Source organism: Pelophylax lessonae, assembly GCF_965119305.1.
Source record: "Pelophylax lessonae genome assembly, chromosome: 11".
NCBI classification, from domain to species: Eukaryota; Metazoa; Chordata; class Amphibia; order Anura; family Ranidae; genus Pelophylax; species Pelophylax lessonae.
The window spans coordinates 231,750,714-231,768,972 of record NC_138778.1 but is presented as its reverse complement, the minus strand read 5'-3'; the positions used below and the strand labels follow the sequence as shown (position 1 = coordinate 231,768,972).

Here is an 18,259-nt window from a genome sequence, read left to right as displayed (position 1 = left end):
GAACTGAATTTATTCTCTTTTGAGAAGAGGAGATTTAGGGGGGATATGATCACCATGTATAAATACATAAGGGGGAATATGATCTCCATGTATAAATACATAAGGGGGGATATGATCACCATGTATAAATACATAAGGGGGGATATGATCTCCATGTATAAATACATAAGGGGGATATGATCACCATGTATAAATACATAAGGGGGTGATATGATCTCCATGCATAAATACATAAGGGGGGATATGATCACCATGTATAAATACATAAGGGGGGATATGATCACCATGTATAAATACATAAGGGGGATATGATCACCATGTATAAATACATAAGGGGGTGATATGATCTCCATGCATAAATACATAAGGGGGGGGGGATATGATCACCATGTATAAATACATAAGGGGGGGGGAGTATGATCACCATGTATAAATACATAAGGGGGGGATATGATCACCATGTATAAATACATAAGGGGGGATATGATCACCATGTATAAATACATAAGGGGGGGATATGATCTCCATGTATAAATACATAAGGGGGGATATGATCTCCATGTATAAATACATAAGGGGGGATATGATCTCCATGTATAAATACATAAGAGAGATATGATCTCCATGTATAAATACATAAGGGGGGGGATATGATCACCATGTATAAATACATAAGGGGGGATATGATCACCATGTATAAATACATAAGGGGGATATGATCACCATGTATAAATACATAAGGGGGGGATATGATCTCCATGCATAAATACATAAGGGGGGGATATGATCACCATGTATAAATACATAAGGGGGGGGTATGATCACCATGTATAAATACATAAGGGGGGGATATGATCACCATGTATAAATACATAAGGGGGGATATGATCACCATGTATAAATACATAAGGGGGGATATGATCTCCATGTATAAATACATAAGGGGGGATATGATCACCATGTATAAATACATAAGGGGGGATATGATCTCCATGTATAAATACATAAGGGGGGATATGATCTCCATGTATAAATACATAAGAGAGATATGATCTCCATGTATAAATACATAAGGGGGGGGATATGATCACCATGTATAAATACATAAGGGGGGATATGATCACCATGTATAAATACATAAGGGGGGATATGATCACCATGTATAAATACATAAGGGGGGATATGATCTCCATGTATAAATACATAAGGGGGGATATGATCTCCATGTATAAATACATAAGGGGTCCAAAAAGTGAACTTGGTGTTGAGTTGTTCACTTTAAGGTCATCACAGAGGACAAGGGGGCGCTCTTTACGTCTAGAGGAAAACATATTTCGTCTCCAAATATGGAAAGGTTTTTACACAGTAAGAGATGTGAAAATGTGGAATAGACTCCCTCCAGAGGTGGTTCTGGATTCTTTCCTGGGTGTACATAATATAAATGGGTACTAATATTTATAGGTAAAATTGATCCAGGGAATATCTGATTGCTTCTCGGGGGATCAGGAAGGAATTTTTCCCCTGCTGTAGTAAATTGGATCATGCTTTGCTGGGTTTTTTTTTTTATTTTGCTTTCCTCTGGATTAACTGTGGGTCTAGGATTGTATATATGGAATTGCATTGTTGTTTTCTGGTTGAGATAGATGGACTCGTGCCTTTTTTTAACCTAACTATATGTTTTATCACAATTACTTTGATCACCCATAACTTTATGACCACCCACCTAATATTAAGTATGTCTCCTTTTGCCACCAAAACAGCCCTGACCCGTCCAGGCATGGACTCTACTAGACCTCTGAAGGTATGCTGTGGTTTCTGGCACCAAGCTGTCACTAGCAGAACCTTTAAGTCCTGTAAATTGGGAGGTGGGGCCTCCATGGAGCGTACTTGTTTTTCCAGCACTCCCCACAAATGCTTGATTGGATTGAGATCTGGAAAACTGAAGGCCAAGGCAACACCTGAAACACATTGCCGTGTTCTTCAAACCTTTCTTGAACCATTTTTGCAATGTGGCAGGGAGCATTATCCTGCTGAAAGAGGCCACTGCTATCGGAAAATACGGTTTCCACGAAGGGGTGGACGGGTTCACATACAATGTCTAGGTAGGTGGTAAGCGTCACATCCACATGAATGGCAGGAGCCAAGGTTTCCCAGCAGAACATCCCCCAAAGCATCGCACTGCCTCATGCCGGCTTGTCTTCTTCCCATACTGTATCCTGGTGCCTTTTCTTCCCCAGGTAAGTGACGTACCCGGCCATCCACATGATGTAAAAGAAAATGGGATTCATCAGATCAGACCACCTACTTCCATTACTCCGTGGTCCAGTTCTGATGCTTAAATGCTGTTATTGGCTGTGGACACGGGTCAGCATGGGCACCCTGACTGGTCTGCAGCTACACAACCCCATACACAACAAACTGCGATGTCCTTTTTTTTTTTTTTTTTGCTCAACACATCAACTTTAGGAACAACATGTTCACTTGCTGCCTTATATATCCCACCCACTTTCAGGTGCCATTGTATTAATCAGCGTTTCTGCCTGTTTCTGTCAGTGGTCATAAAGTTGTGACTGAGTGATGTGTGTGTACTGTATATACACTGAACAAAATTATAAACGCAAGACTTGTTTTTGTCCCCCTTTCTTATGAGCTAATATATTGTTCACATATCTGGCTAAATCTGTGTTAGTGATCACTTCTCCTTTGCCGAGATAATCCATCCACCTCACAGGTGTGGCATATCAAGATGCTGATTGGACAGCATGATTATTGCACAGGTGTGCCTTAGGCTGGCCACAACAAAAGGCCACTCTAACATGTGCAGTTTTATCACACAGCACAATGCCACAGATGTCCCAAGTGTTGAGGTAGCGTGCAATTGGCATGCTGACTGCAGGAATGTCCACCAGAGCTGTTGCCCGTGAATTGAATGTTAATTTCTCTACCATAAGCCGTCTCCAAAGGCGTTTCAGAGAATATGGCCGTACATCCAACCGGCCTCACAACCGCAGACAACGTGTAACCACACCAGCCCAGGACCTCCACATCCAGCATCTTCACCTCCAAGATCGTCTGAGACCCGTCACCCGGACAGCTGCTGCAACAATCGGTTTGCATAACCAAAGAATTTCTGTACAAACTGTCAGAAACCGTCTCAGGGAAGCTCATCTGCATGCTCGTCGTCCTCTTCGGGGTCTCGACCAGACTGCAGTTCATCGTCGTAACCGATTTGAGTGGGCAAATGCCCACATTCGATGGCATCTAGCACTTTGGAGAGGTGTTCTCTTCACGGATGAATCCCGCCTGTCACTGTACAGGGCAGATGGCAGACAGTGTGTATGGCGTCGTGAGGGTGAGCGGTTTGCTGATGTCACTGTTGTGGATGGAGTGGCCCATGGTGGCGGTGGGGTTATGGTATGGGCAGGCGTATGTTATGGACAATGAACACAGGTGCATTTTATTGATGGCATTTTGAATGCACAGAGATACCGTGACAAGATCCTTAGGCCCATTGTTGTGGCATTCATCCACGACCATCACCTCATATTGCAGCATGATAATGCGCCGCCCCATGGTGCAAGGATCTGTACACAATTCCTGGAAGCTGAAAACATCCCAGTTCTTGCATGGCCAGCATACTCACTGGACATGTCACCCATTGAGCATGTTTGGGATGCTCTGGAACGGCGTATGACAGCGTGTTCCAGGTCCTGCCAATATCCAGCAACTTCACACAGCCATTGAAGAGGAGTGGACCAACATTCCACAGGAACCAATCACCAACCTGATCAACTCTATGCCAAGGAGATGTGTTGCACTGCTTGAGGCAAATGGTGGTCACAACCATGATGCTGCCACCACCATGTTTCACAGTGGGGATGGTGTGTTCAGGGTGATGAGCTGTGTTGCTTTTACGCCAAACATAACGTTTTGCATTGTTGCCAAAAAGTTTGATTTTGGTTTCATCTGACCAGAGCCCCTTCTTCCACATGTTTGGTGTCTCCCAGGTGGCTTGTGGCAAACTTTAAACAACACTTTTTATGGATATCTTTAAGAAATGGCTTTCTTCTTGCCACTCTTACATAAAGGGCAGATTTGTGCAGTATACGACTGATTGTTGTCCTATGGACAGAGTCTCCCACCTCAGCTGTAGATCTCTGCAGTTCATCCAGAGTGATCATGGGCCTCTTGGCTGCATCTCTGATCAGTCTTCTCCTTGTATGAGCTGAAAGTTTAGAGGGACGGCCAGGTCTTCCTAGATTTGCAGTGGTCTGATACTCCTTCCATTTCAATATTATTGCTTGCACAGTGCTCCTTGGGATGTTTAAAGCTTGGGAAATCTTTTTGTATCCAAATCCGGCTTTAAACTTCTCCACAACAGTATCTCGGACCTGCCTGGTGTGTTCCTTGTTCTTCATGATGCTCTCTGCGCTTTAAACGGACCTCTGAGACTATCACAGTGCAGGTGCATTTATACGGAGACTTGATTACACACAGGTGGATTCTATTTATCATCATTAGTCATTTAGGTCAACATTGGATCATTCAGAGATCCTCACTGAACTTCTGGAGAGAGTTTGCTGCACTGAAAGTAAAGGGGCTGAATAATTTTGCACGCCCAATTTTTCAGTTTTTTATTTGTTAACAAAGTTTGAAATATCCAATAAATTTCATTCCACTTCATGATTGTGTCCCACTTGTTGTTGATTCTTCACAAAAAATTACAGTTTTATATCTTTATGTTTGAAGCCTGAAATGTGGCAAAAGGTCTCAAAGTTCAATATAATTAGATAAAGACATACATATAGGGACAAGGAATTAATTTGTATATAAATAACCTCACTAATAATCTTTCATTCTCAGTTTTGTAAATCTTAAATATGATAGATTTAATTTAGAAGGACATTATTTCAGTTATGAATGAATACACATTCTACATATAGGGCTGTAATGGGAAGACATCCTGATATAAAAGTGTGGACAGCACAGTTGCTTCTTTTACATTTTCCATTACTAGCACCCCCTGTGTGTAGGATATAGGTACAGCATCTCTTTGTCAAACTGGTCTCCAGTCCATGACTTTTGTGGGAGAATCTTCTTGGTCGGGGACCTGTATAATGGCAATGTGTAGGTTGCAGTGGCATGTTGTCCTGGTGTAATAGCAGACAGATTCTGCTGTTCATTGATAAGTTGTGGTGTATCCGTATTATTTGCACTTGGAATGGGCAGCTGCCATCACCTTGCGATCCTTTTTGCGGTTATATCGCCGCACAAAACTACTGCTGCTTGTTAGGAGTCCATCTCCAGCTCTTAATCGTCCGCTGACCGTCCTTTGTATTGAAAGTGGTAACTCCATTCTCTTGTGGAAAATTCGCCCCATTATAATGTAGCGGCCCCCTGAACACAAGAGAAATATTGTTATAAGCTTTGGAAAAGTCATACAAGTGTGCAAAGTCCTTCCTAATGGTCCATTGTAATACTCTGTTATCTCCGCTCCTCAAACTGAGACAGCCAGAAAATTAGTTGACAGTGGTGTCCCATCGGGATCATTTCTTTTCCATCTCCCTGTAGTCTTACAATTTCCACTGCTTTGCAATCTACCCCACCCCACTACCCCCCAGTTCATCCCTCTGCCCCCCAGTCCACCCCATTGCTCCACTTGGTTCATCCCATTGCCCCCCCCCCCCGTCCACCCCTCTGCCCCACCCAGTCCATCTCTCTACCCCACCCAGTCCATCCCACTGCCCCCCAGTCCATTCCACTGCCTCTAATCCAACCCACTGCCCTCCAGTTCACCCATCTGTCCCCGCCAGTCCACCTCACTGTCCTCAGTCCACTCCAATGCCCTACAGCCCATCCCACTGCATTCTAGTCCATTCCTCTGGCCCCCCAGCTCTGCCCCCCCCCCCAGTCCACTCTGCTTCCCCCCAGTCGGCCCCACTCCCCCCCAAGTCCATCCCACTGCACCCCCCTCCCCCAGTCCACCTAGCTCCCTCAGTCCACTCCACTGCACCCCCATCTACCCCATTGCCCCTCCGTCTGCCCCAATGTCCACCCACCTGTGCACCTGACTACACCCTACCCACCCCACAGTACAGCTGCAGCGTCTATTGCTTTGCAATCTTGACAGAAACAAATTATTTCCAGAAGCAATCATTAAACTTTAACTAAAGGCAAAACTTTTTTTGTTTTGTATTGGATACAGTGGAGAGGGATGAGACCCCCTGTAAGTTTTTATTTGTCTGTGTCCCTGTTAGGGAGATTCACCCTCTCTATGTGTCCTGTTGACCATTACCATTAAGAGTGTAAGCCTTGCAACTTCTACTGCTTTATAATCTGCTCCACCCATTCCACCCCACTGGCCCCAGTTCATCCATCTGCCCCCCAGTCCAACCCATTCCCCCACCCAGCCCATCAAACAGCCCCCTAATACATCCCACTGCCTCACCCCGTCCACCCCACTGCCCCCCAGTCTATTCTACTGTCTCCAGTCCACCCCACTGCCCTTCCATCCACCTCACTTCCCCCCAATCCATTTCACTGCCCTTCCATCCACCTCACTTCCCCCCAGTCCATCTCACTGCCCTCCAGTCCACCCCTCTGCCCCCCCCCACTCCACTTCACTGTCCCCCTATCTACCCCATTGCCCCTCTGTCTGCCCCAATATTGACCCACGTGTGCACCTGACTACACCATATCCACTCCATGATCTTGCAGCTTCTACTGCTTTGCAATCTTGACAGAAAGAAATTATTTCTACAAGCAATCATTAAAATTTAACTAAAGGCAAAACTTTTTTAGTTTTGGAGAGTGTGGAGAGGGATTAAAGAACCCCTGTCAGTTTTGCTTGCTGTCTGTGTCCCCCATTAGGGAGATTCACCCTCTCTCTCTATCTGTCCTGTTTACCATTGACATCAAAACTGAAAGTAAAAGAAAATCTAAAATTTTGGGTCGTCTCCAAGAACAGTAATAGAGGGGACAGTGCTGGGACAAGGCTATCTAGCGCCCAGGGCAAAGATGCCAAGCAGGTCCCCATCCCCCCTTTCCTTAGGGTTAGGATCAGGGCACCCACATCCCTGCAATAAACCATTGCACCCAGGGCAGCCTCCCTTCCTGCCCACCCCTTGTCCTGGCCCTGAGAGGGGAGATCTTCCAATGGGCCCACTAGTTCTGGTGAGCTGCTCCCAATTGATTCCTCTCACTTCCTGTTTTAGATTTGGGACAGGAGGTGAATATATCCCCAATATATCCCCAAGATGGCCAAAATAAAAAGTTGACGGGGTTGTAACCCCCCCCCCCCCCCTTACTCTATCCAAAATGAAAATCAAAAAAGTTTTGCCTATAGTTCTACTTTAATTCTCTTTAAAGTGTAACAGTATAACTAAAGTTGCCCAGAGCATGGCTTGATCCCACCTCCATTTTTGTAGTATTGCCTTGCTGACCTTTGAACTGTTTCTGGGGTCACCCGGTCAGTTGCTGAAGCAAAGCATTGTGGGGCTTCAATCCTGGCAGCATATCCTTTGACACTTCATATTAAAATGCTTAAAGAAGCTTTACAATTGGCCAGCATTGTGCAGATGCCTTTCTTCTATACCACTGATAAAGTTAAAAGGGGAGCAAGGGATTACGTAACCCCCTGCCCCCACTGCAGATGGTTAAAAAATGCTAAATACATACTGTACATCCCGTTAATCCAAGGGTCCTCTGGCCAATACCATGATATCTTGGGTCCTTCATCTTGAGCTGTCCTTAATGCCTTTCTGAGAAGCGTGCATGATGATGTGTAGGCCCCTTCTAGCACAGCAGAGCAGTGGGCCAAGTGCATGATGATGTGTAAGCACCTTCTAGCACAGCAGAGCAGTGGGCCAAGTGCATGATAACGCATAGGCACCTTCTAGCACAGCTGAGCAGTGGGCCAAGTGCATGATGATGTGTAGGCACCTTCTAGCAGAGCAGAGCAGTGGGCCAAGTGCATGATAACGCATAGGCACCTTCTAGCACAGCTGAGCAGTGGGCCAAGTGCATGATGATGTGTAAGCACCTTCTAGCACAGCAGAGCAGTGGGCCAAGTGCATGATGATGTGTAGGCCCCTTCTAGCACAGCAGAGCAGTGAGCCAAGTGCATGATGACGCATAGGCACCTTCTAGCACAGCAGAGCAGTGAGCCAAGTGCATGATAACGCATAGGCACCTTCTAGCACAGCTGAGCAGTGGGCCAAGTGCATGATGATGTGTAGGCACCTTCTAGCACAGCAGAGCAGTGGGCCAAATGCATGATGATGTGTAGGCACCTTCTAGCACAGCTGAGCAGTGGGCCAAGTGCATGATGATGTGTAGGCACCTTCTAGCACAGCAGAGCAGTGGGCCAAGTGCATGATGATGTGTAAGCACCTTCTAGCACAGCAGAGCAGTGGGCCAAGTGCATGATAACGCATAGGCACCTTCTAGCACAGCAGAGCAGTGGGCCAAGTGCATGATGATGTGTAGGCACCTTCTAGCAGAGCAGAGCAGTGGGCCAAGTGCATGATAACGCATAGGCACCTTCTAGCACAGCTGAGCAGTGGGCCAAGTGCATGATGATGTGTAAGCACCTTCTAGCACAGCAGAGCAGTGGGCCAAGTGCATGATGATGTGTAGGCCCCTTCTAGCACAGCAGAGCAGTGAGCCAAGTGCATGATGACGCATAGGCACCTTCTAGCACAGCAGAGCAGTGGGCCAAGTGCATGATGACGTATAGGCACCTTCTAGCACAGCAGAGCAGTGAGCCAAGTGCATGATGACGCATAGGCACCTTCTAGCACAGCAGAGCAGTGGGCAAGTGCATGATGTTGTGTAGGCCCCTTCTAGCACAGCAGAGCAGTGGGCCAAGTGCATGATGTTTTGTAGGCACCTTCTAGCACAGCAAAGCAGTGAGCCAAGTGCATGATGATGTGTAGGCACCTTCTAGCACAGCAGAGCAGTGGGCCAAGTGCATGATGACGCATAGGCACCTTCTAGCACAGCAGAGCAGTGGGCCAAGTGCATGATGATGTGTAGGCCCCTTCTAGCACAGCAGAGCAGTGGGCCAAGTGCATGATAACGCATAGGCACCTTCTAGCACAGCTGAGCAGTGGGCCAAGTGCATGATGATGTGTAAGCACCTTCTAGCACAGCAGAGCAGTGGGCCAAGTGCATGATAACGCATAGGCACCTTCTAGCACAGCAGAGCAGTGGGCAAGTGCATGATGTTGTGTAGGCCCCTTCTAGCACAGCAGAGCAGTGGGCCAAGTGCATGATGTTTTGTAGGCACCTTCTAGCACAGCAAAGCAGTGAGCCAAGTGCATGATGATGTGTAGGCACCTTCTAGCACAGCAGAGCAGTGGGCCAAGTGCATGATGACGCATAGGCACCTTCTAGCACAGCAGAGCAGTGGGCAAGTGCATGATGTTGTGTAGGCCCCTTCTAGCACAGCAGAGCAGTGGGCCAAGTGCAGGATGTTTTGTAGGCACCTTCTAGCACAGCAAAGCAGTGAGCCAAGTGCATGATGATGTGTAGGCACCTTCTAGCACAGCAGAGCAGTGGGCCAAGTGCATGATGACGCATAGGCACCTTCTAGCACAGCAGAGCAGTGGGCCAAGTGCATGATGATGTGTAGGCCCCTTCTAGCACAGCAGAGCAGTGGGCCAAGTGCATGATAACGCATAGGCACCTTCTAGCACAGCTGAGCAGTGGGCCAAGTGCATGATGATGTGTAAGCACCTTCTAGCACAGCAGAGCAGTGGGCCAAGTGCATGATAACGCATAGGCACCTTCTAGCACAGCAGAGCAGTGGGCCAAGTGCATGATAACGCATAGGCACCTTCTAGCACAGCTGAGCAGTGGGCCAAGTGCATGATGATGTGTAAGCACCTTCTAGCACAGCAGAGCAGTGGGCCAAGTGCATGATAACGCATAGGCACCTTCTAGCACAGCAGAGCAGTGGGCAAGTGCATGATGTTGTGTAGGCCCCTTCTAGCACAGCAGAGCAGTGGGCCAAGTGCATGATGTTTTGTAGGCACCTTCTAGCACAGCAAAGCAGTGAGCCAAGTGCATGATGATGTGTAGGCACCTTCTAGCACAGCAGAGCAGTGGGCCAAGTGCATGATGACGCATAGGCACCTTCTAGCACAGCAGAGCAGTGGGCAAGTGCATGATGTTGTGTAGGCCCCTTCTAGCACAGCAGAGCAGTGGGCCAAGTGCAGGATGTTTTGTAGGCACCTTCTAGCACAGCAAAGCAGTGAGCCAAGTGCATGATGATGTGTAGGCACCTTCTAGCACAGCAGAGCAGTGGGCCAAGTGCATGATGACGCATAGGCACCTTCTAGCACAGCAGAGCAGTGGGCCAAGTGCATGATGATGTGTAGGCCCCTTCTAGCACAGCAGAGCAGTGGGCCAAGTGCATGATAACGCATAGGCACCTTCTAGCACAGCTGAGCAGTGGGCCAAGTGCATGATGATGTGTAAGCACCTTCTAGCACAGCAGAGCAGTGGGCCAAGTGCATGATAACGCATAGGCACCTTCTAGCACAGCAGAGCAGTGGGCCAAGTGCATGATGATGTGTAGGCCCCTTCTAGCACAGCAGAGCAGTGAGCCAAGTGCATGATGACGCATAGGCACCTTCTAGCACAGCAGAGCAGTGGGCCAAGTGCATGATGACGTATAGGCACCTTCTAGCACAGCAGAGCAGTGAGCCAAGTGCATGATGACGCATAGGCACCTTCTAGCACAGCAGAGCAGTGGGCAAGTGCATGATGTTTTGTAGGCACCTTCTAGCACAGCAAAGCAGTGAGCCAAGTGCATGATGATGTGTAGGCACCTTCTAGCACAGCAAAGCAGTGAGCCAAGTGCATGATGATGTGTAGGCACCTTCTAGCACAGCCAAGTCACCCCCAGGGGTGTCCATGAAGTGGGTGCAATGACACTGGGAATGACTCTGCCCTAAAGCGGAACTTCACCAAGAAGGGGAAGTTCGACTTGTTTGCCTCCTCCCCCCCCCCTTTACTATTTGCCACTTTTTTCTAGGCGGGGGTGGGGGGGTGGAGCGGTTACATGGTTTTACAGGTAACGCTAATTCCCGCTATGGGGGGTGGAGCGTGAACGCTAATTCCCGCTATGCAAAAGTGTGAATGGAGCCTTAGAGTATCCTCCTTTCCGCTGTAAGCTGTAAGCATGGCTGTGGCAGCAGGAACGGAGTCGGGGGGGCAAAGCAAGTCTGGACGGAGGAAGTTCTGCCCTTCTGTGAATGCTGGGGCAAGATCTTCATTAGTTGTTTGGTTGTTCGAACATTGGTCCTGAACTCAAAACTGCAGGGGGGGGGGGGGTTAGGGTAGGGGGGTAGAGGGGGGGATATGAAGCAGAGACCTTAATCAGCCTCTGCTGACCATATTAAAAAAAAACTGTCCACGTTAAATACACCCAGTAAAGGCACAGGTTTGTCTAGTGCCCAGGGCAAGGATCTGGAACTGCACCCCCTCCCCCACTGTTAATGCATGCTGTAGAATGGGTTTTAACTGCCCTATGTCAATTCTCTGACCCCTCCTTGCTCTGCTGTACCCAGGGCAACTGTCCCTCCTGCCCACCCCTTTCCTAGCCCTGAATACACAAAACTCACCCTAGCTTGGGGGTACACAGGCCATAGTTTGGAGACCCCTGGTCTTCTGTACTTTAAATGAAATTGTTTTAGATATGTATGGAAATCATGAATGTAAAAAAAAAATCTTTACCTACTGTATTTTTAAAAGAAAACAATTTGATGAACAAAGAGCAGGACAATGAGATGTCTATAGGTTTTTCTCACCGAGCTTGAAGTCCAAGCATGATTTTGGGCAGTTGAAATGGTCCACAGCCAAGACTTTAACCCTGAAGAAAAAGCCATCGGGTGTGATATAGAGACGATTGATCTTGTAGAGCCCACCGCTGTTCACCAGTATGGTCAGGAGCTGGATCCCTTTACCAAGAGTGTCCACGTCATGTACAATCCCGTTCACCGCTGTGAGAAGAGAGGGCATACACATATCAACTGGTATAATCTGTGACCACTAACCTTCATCTGTTCATGGATTTGGAGAACTAGATGTCAGGAGTGTGTAGCACTCCCTATCCTTGATAGCTGCTGGTCTCATTCCAGCTTCCTTGTTTTGGCTGTGATACATTCTCCCTGTCTGCCTGTCCACCTGCAAGGTGATTGATGTAGCCAGTCTTTGGGTGGAGACCAAACCTGATTTAAACCAGCCAAGCCTGCAGTCTCATGCTTGTGATATTGCCTTTGTAACACGTGCTCCAAGCTCTGTTTTTCTGCCCTGGCTGCTAGCTTGTTGATGGCCTTGGATCAGATATTGACTACTCTCTGAATTCTCCCTGTCTGTCTGTCCACCTGCAAGGTGATTGATGTAGCCAGTCTTTGGGTGGAGACCAAACCTGATTTAAACCAGCCAAGCCTGCAGGCTCATACTTGGGATATTGCCTTGCTCCAAGCTCTTTGTTTTTCTGCCCTGGCTGCTAGCTCTTTGATGACCTTGGATCGGATATCGGTTACTCTCTGAATCCTTCCTGCCTCTTGACTACAGATTTGACCCTGACTATGCTTAACCTTTCCTGCCTTGTATCTGCACTGTCATTGAACCACTCTGCTTGTCTGTCAACCGCAAGTACCTGTTTGCTATGCTCAGTTCGCGTCTGCGCGAACTGAGCATAGAAAACTCGAGTTTGCTTATTGTGCAGCGTTGGCCACGTGATTTGGAGTCCAAATCCCGAAGTGTGATTGAAGCCTAATAGGGAAGGGGGGACTTTGATGGTCCCACTGATGTCACTAAAGAGGACCCAGATGAGGACACGTAAGGGGGAAGCCCTTTAATGGAAGCTCTGAAAGGCCCTCTGATGGGGACTTTGATGTAAGGTGGGGATGTTTTTCTGGCCCACAATTATTTGTAAAATATACAATGCGGACCTTGTACTGAAGAGTTGGGAGACCCCCTGGTGTAGACCAACCAAGCATTCATGGAGCCACACCTGGTCTCAAGGGTGTCCAAAACAAACCAATACTGACTGTTGCCAGTGTTTAAAGAGGAGCTTCAGTCTTCCCCATAAAACTAAAAGTCAGCAGCTACAAATACTGTAGCTGCTGATGTTTAATATAAGGACACCTACCTGTATAGGGGTCCAGCGCTGTCCCCATCTGAGCTTGTTCTTTATTGGGATTCGGGTCCCTAGCACCAGCATCTTAACTAACATAAACCATCTGTGAAGCAGCGATGTGCTTTGTGAATAGTGCCGCAGCCTTCTGAAACCTGTGATGTGTCCCAGAAGGCTGCGGGTGGAGTGGTGAACTTGTGCTCGGATCTCTATGGCGATTCGAGCAGAAGTAGGAGCAGGTGCCTGTAAAACCAAGTAACCGCTCCACCCCCATAGAAAAAAAGTGGCAAATAGTAAAGATAAGGGGGGGAGGAGGCAAGCAAGTGAAACTTCCCCTTCTTGGTGAGGTTCCGCTGCCCAGGTGTGGTAGCCAGGCACTATAACATTGTGTAGAAGTCCTGGAGGCAACTGAGTACTGGTAGGCCTGCTTGCCTTATGGTAAAGGGGGCTGCTATAGGTAAAGAACTCAGAATCCAGCTATAGTGCCTGACCACCTCTGGGTAAGCGACACAAAAATGTGTTTAGTTTAATTTAGGATTGGTTCGTTAAGGTAAAAATTGCATCTAGTCATATTCGTTATGTTCGATTTATATATTTTTAGAATCCGATTCGGATTTGTTTAATATATTTGGATTTCAAATCAATTTGACTTTCCGAGGTTGGCTGTATTCTTTTCTGTTCTATTTTATTCTAATCTATTCTATTTTTTTCTATTCTTATCATCTTATTCCACTTTTATACCTTACTGTATTTATTGCAATATATTTCCATTTAAAATTCACTTTTAAATTCAAATTCATTTTCACACTATTCAAATTAATTTCCAAATTTTTCAAATTTATTATTTCATTACATTATTTTTTTTCGGATTCGTTGATGTATTGTGATTGGGAAATTTGGATATATCCGAATCTCCGAATAATGAAAATTTTGTCTGTATTTCGATTTGACAGGAATTGCACATGTCTACTGAGGACTATCTCACCAACCTATTAGTCTACTTACCAAAGTCACTGTTACAGTAGGCCTCCCTTTCATCTCTGTTTTTGTGGCAATCCAACTGACAGCTTCTTTCTTTGCTCTCGAATTCTACAAAATAAACCCAAATAATTTAATAAGAAACTATATTGGTGGAGATAATGAAGTTTATACTTCAGAAAAGAAAATAGGTAGCCTCTCGTTTAAGAACCAGGTGCCCCATATGGCCTGTAGTTTGTGGACCCCTGACCCCCACACCTCTATGATTTTATTGAACGTCATATTTCAGATCCATGGCTGTTAAGTTGACCCTCCCCATATGGCCATTTTTATGGAGTTACCCCACCCATCTTGTGACTATGACACCCTCAACTCTTCTGGAAAGACTTTCCACAAGATTTTGGAATTTCTACCCATTTATGAGGTCAGGTACTACTGTACTTATGCTGGATGAGAAGACCTGGCTAACAATTGGCGTTCCAATTCATCCCAAAGGTGTTCAGTAGATATATAGTCAGGGCTCTGGGCAGGACACTCCAGTTCCTTAACACCATATCTTCATGGAGCTGGTTGTGTACACGGGGGGCACAGTCATGGGGGGTAAGAAAAGGGTCTTCACCAAACTGTTACCACAAGGGCACAATTGTCTTCAATGTCTTTGTATGATTGAGTATTAACAGTACCCTGCACTGTAACCACTGGAGACACCTGAACTCAGTGTAGCACCCTTCTAGGTAGGTGCTAGAGAGAAAGTATAGTTTTGAGTCCTGTCTGCTTACCAGAAGGACTGCAGGTAAATCTATAATATTCACTGCCTACCTGAGAGCAGGATCTGTTAGTGACGCCTGCTCATTGTGCTCAAGGTGCAACACGTTCTATCTGCACAGTGTTTTACACTGGTCCAATAGGGAGGCATATTGGACAGTGGGAGGTATATTGGACAGTGGGAGGAAACCTCACAAATGAGTGCACAGGCTTTTGATACAGCGCTGGTGATTTGGCAGAGGAAAAGTGCCTCGGTGCATGCTGGGATACTGTATAAAAGCCAGGTGTTCGGGGTCTTTCGGCTTGATAGCGGAGTCCTGGAGGGAGGGGTGGCTGACTCCTCCTCTGTAGGGGTTCCACGCGGCCTCGGGTAGTCAAGGGAAAGCTGACTGAAAGGGGAGATACTGGAGGATCTGATTTTGCAGTACAGTGAGTACAGATCTGTGTCAAGGGGCCTGACCTGAGAAGAGTCAGTGAACGGGTGTCAGTAAAGGGGATTTTAGTGAGTGTCCTGAAGATAATGTAGGATCACCAAGTCTATTGCTGGAGAAAAAATAGCAAGGAGACTTAACCTATTCCATACATGTGGCAGTATTGATTAACCACTTAAGCCCCGGAAGATTTTACCCCCTTCCTGACCAGGGGGTTTTTTGCAATTTTTTACTGCATGACTTTAACGGACAATTGCGCGGTCGTACGACACTGTACCTAAACGAATTTGACGTCCTTTTTTTCCCACAAACAGAGCTTTCTTTTGGTGGTATTTGATCACCTGTGCGATTTTTTGATCATGCGCTATAAACAAAAAAAGAGCGACAATTTTGCAAAAATAACAATATTTTTCAAATTTTTTTTATATGAAATTCCCCCAAAAAAATGTAAAAATCAAAATTTTTTAACATTTTCGGCCAATTTGTTTTATGCTACATATGTTTGGTAAAGAAAATTGCAAAAAGCGTATTTTGATTGGTTTGCGCAAAAGTTATCGCGTTTACTAACAAAGGGAAAGATTTTTGTCATTTTTGTTTTTTTTTTTTTAACGAGTAATGGCGGCGATCTGCGATTTTTTTTGCGGGACTGCGACATTGCGGTGGACAGATCGGACCCTTGACTGACATTTTTGACACTTTTGGGGTTACCAGTGACATTACTGCAGTAATCAGTGCTATACATATGCACTGTTACTGTAAAACTGACACTGGCAGGGAAGGGGTTAACTGTATTGGAGAGGGAGGGGTTAAGTGTGTCCTAGGGGCGTGTTTCTAACTGTGATGGGACATGGCTACTATTGTAAAAACAGAGATCAATGGTTCTACATAGTAGAACCGTCTGATCTCCATTTTTACACAGGGGAGAATGACAGGCGGCTTGTTTACATTAGCCGCCTGCCTTTCTCCCTCTCTACCGACGATCGCCGATGTCGGTAGATGTCCGCCGGTCACACCCACTGACTCCTTAGTGAACGAGCTGGGGCGGGCGTGCGCCTCAGCGGGCGCCCGCTCGCCCGCTATTGGCTCACAAGCCGGTGACAGGCTAGTGACGTACCGGTACGTCACTTTGCCTGGTTGGGGCTGACCGCCGCAGTATATGTACTTGCGGCGGTCTGCAAGTGGTTAAGCAGTACAAGCAACCTGGTGAGGCCAAGTGAGAGTTGTCCTTATGCATTGTGAATAATTACAGTTGGAGTATCCCACTTTTCCCTTCTCCCATCCAAGTTCCAGAATAAACACTAAAAACCAATACCCCTGGACTGTTTCTGTGTGACGAGCCATCGGGAGTAAGGAGGGATGTGTGAACCGTACCCTATGTGACTGTGTGCTGGTAATCGGAGGAGGCCCGAGAAGTCATCTTATAGCAAGCCCTATGGGGACAGTTCTACATCAGCATAGAGGGGGTCCACATCATTTTGGCCATATGGTGTATGATGATGTGCCAGTTGGGTTAGCAAAAGCAGTAGCAGAGTAATATGAATCTAATGCTCACACGTAGAGTAGTGGGATGAAGGTACCTTTCCGGAAGCCATGAAATTGGTAGAGTAGGCTGGAGGGTTGGCGGTTGGTCATCCAGGCTGGCTTGCTGGAGTTATATGAAAGTTCAATGAGCTTTTGAAGATTAATCTTGCCCGGCCGGTTATTTTCATGGTCCTGTAACTCGCTTGCCTTCCCGCTGCTGTGCCCTTGTGTTGAGGTGGATTTTGCAGTATGAAGATTGGTGGAGGCAAACTCCGAATCGGGAAGGTTTCTGTCTTGGAGAGGTTTGTGTGTGTCGGTGAATTCATTCACCTGAGAACGAGCCGGTAATACATTGGTTGGAAGTCGGTTACCGTGGTCAGCACTGCTTTTCCTCAGTCCCGTATTGTTGTCCACAGCCAGCCTGGCCTTTGCCTTTTTATCTGGAGGGATTGTGGCCTTCTTCCTGTCCTCGGGTGTTAAGGGACGGATTGCAGAGAGCAGTCCTGGGTTAGGGAATCTCTGTAGAGAGAATGTCCATGGAATGTCCATCTCATCCTCTGATTGACTTCTAGACGGGTTCCTTTCTACGGTCCATGTGGAGTTCTGCCACTCACCTGTAAGGGATAAAAAGAGTTGAAAAATGTTTTTGTGTATTTATGGGGAGGATGAAACATGTGACAGGAACATGGCGGGATCAAGGCCAGAAGGGGCAATAAATTCACCGCTATGTAGTAGCGTTGGTAGTAGAGTCGGGTGCTTTAGATTGGTGAGTGACTTGGGCATTGATTTTTGCAACAGTGACCGTCTTTATAAAGGGGCAAAATATTTAAATATGGTCCCCTTTTGTTATATTAGGGTTCCCTTTGATTTTATTAGGATTACCTTGCATTAGAAGTAGGTCTCCTTAGGTTTAAATTGGAACCCATTTAATTTGATTTGGATCCCCTTAGATTCTAATTGGGTCACCTTTAACTTGAATCCCCCCCCCCCTTGATCTAAATTGGGTTCTCTTTGATTGAATTAGGTCTCCTTTGGTTTAAATTGGGCCCCATTTAATTCAATTTGGATCCCCTTGGATTTTAATATGGTCCCCTTTGATTTTATTAGGGTTCCCTTGCATTAGAAGTAGGTCTCCCTAGGTTTAAATTGGGACCCATTTAATTTGATTTGGATCCCCTTAGATTCTAATTGGGTCACCTTTAACTTGAATCCCCCCCCCCCCTTGATCTGAATAGGGTTCTCTTTGATTTGAATTAGGTCTCCTTTGGTTTAAATTGGGCCCCATTTAATTCAATTTGGATCCCCTTGGATTTAAATTGGGTCACCTTTAATTTGAATTTGATCCCCTTTGATTTGAATACGGTCCCCTTTGATTTTATTAGGGTTCCCTTGCTTTTGAATTGGGTCTCCTTTG

The 18,259-nt window shown here is 46.4% G+C and overlaps 1 protein-coding gene across 1 annotated transcript; it reads right to left on the bottom strand.

Moving 5' to 3' along the window:
* Positions 1 to 4,863: 4,863 nt before the first annotated feature.
* Positions 4,864 to 17,456, bottom strand: LOC309567338 (UPF0450 protein C17orf58 homolog). The gene is made up of 4 exons (XM_082272754.1): positions 16,902 to 17,456; positions 14,156 to 14,239; positions 11,817 to 12,008; positions 4,864 to 5,397 (listed from the first exon to the last, which is right to left on the bottom strand). The coding sequence occupies exons 1-4, from the start codon at positions 17,392 to 17,394 to the stop codon at positions 5,207 to 5,209; spliced, it is 960 nt and encodes a 319-aa protein (XP_082128880.1). The 5' UTR covers positions 17,395 to 17,456; the 3' UTR covers positions 4,864 to 5,206.
* Positions 17,457 to 18,259: the final 803 nt, after the last annotated feature.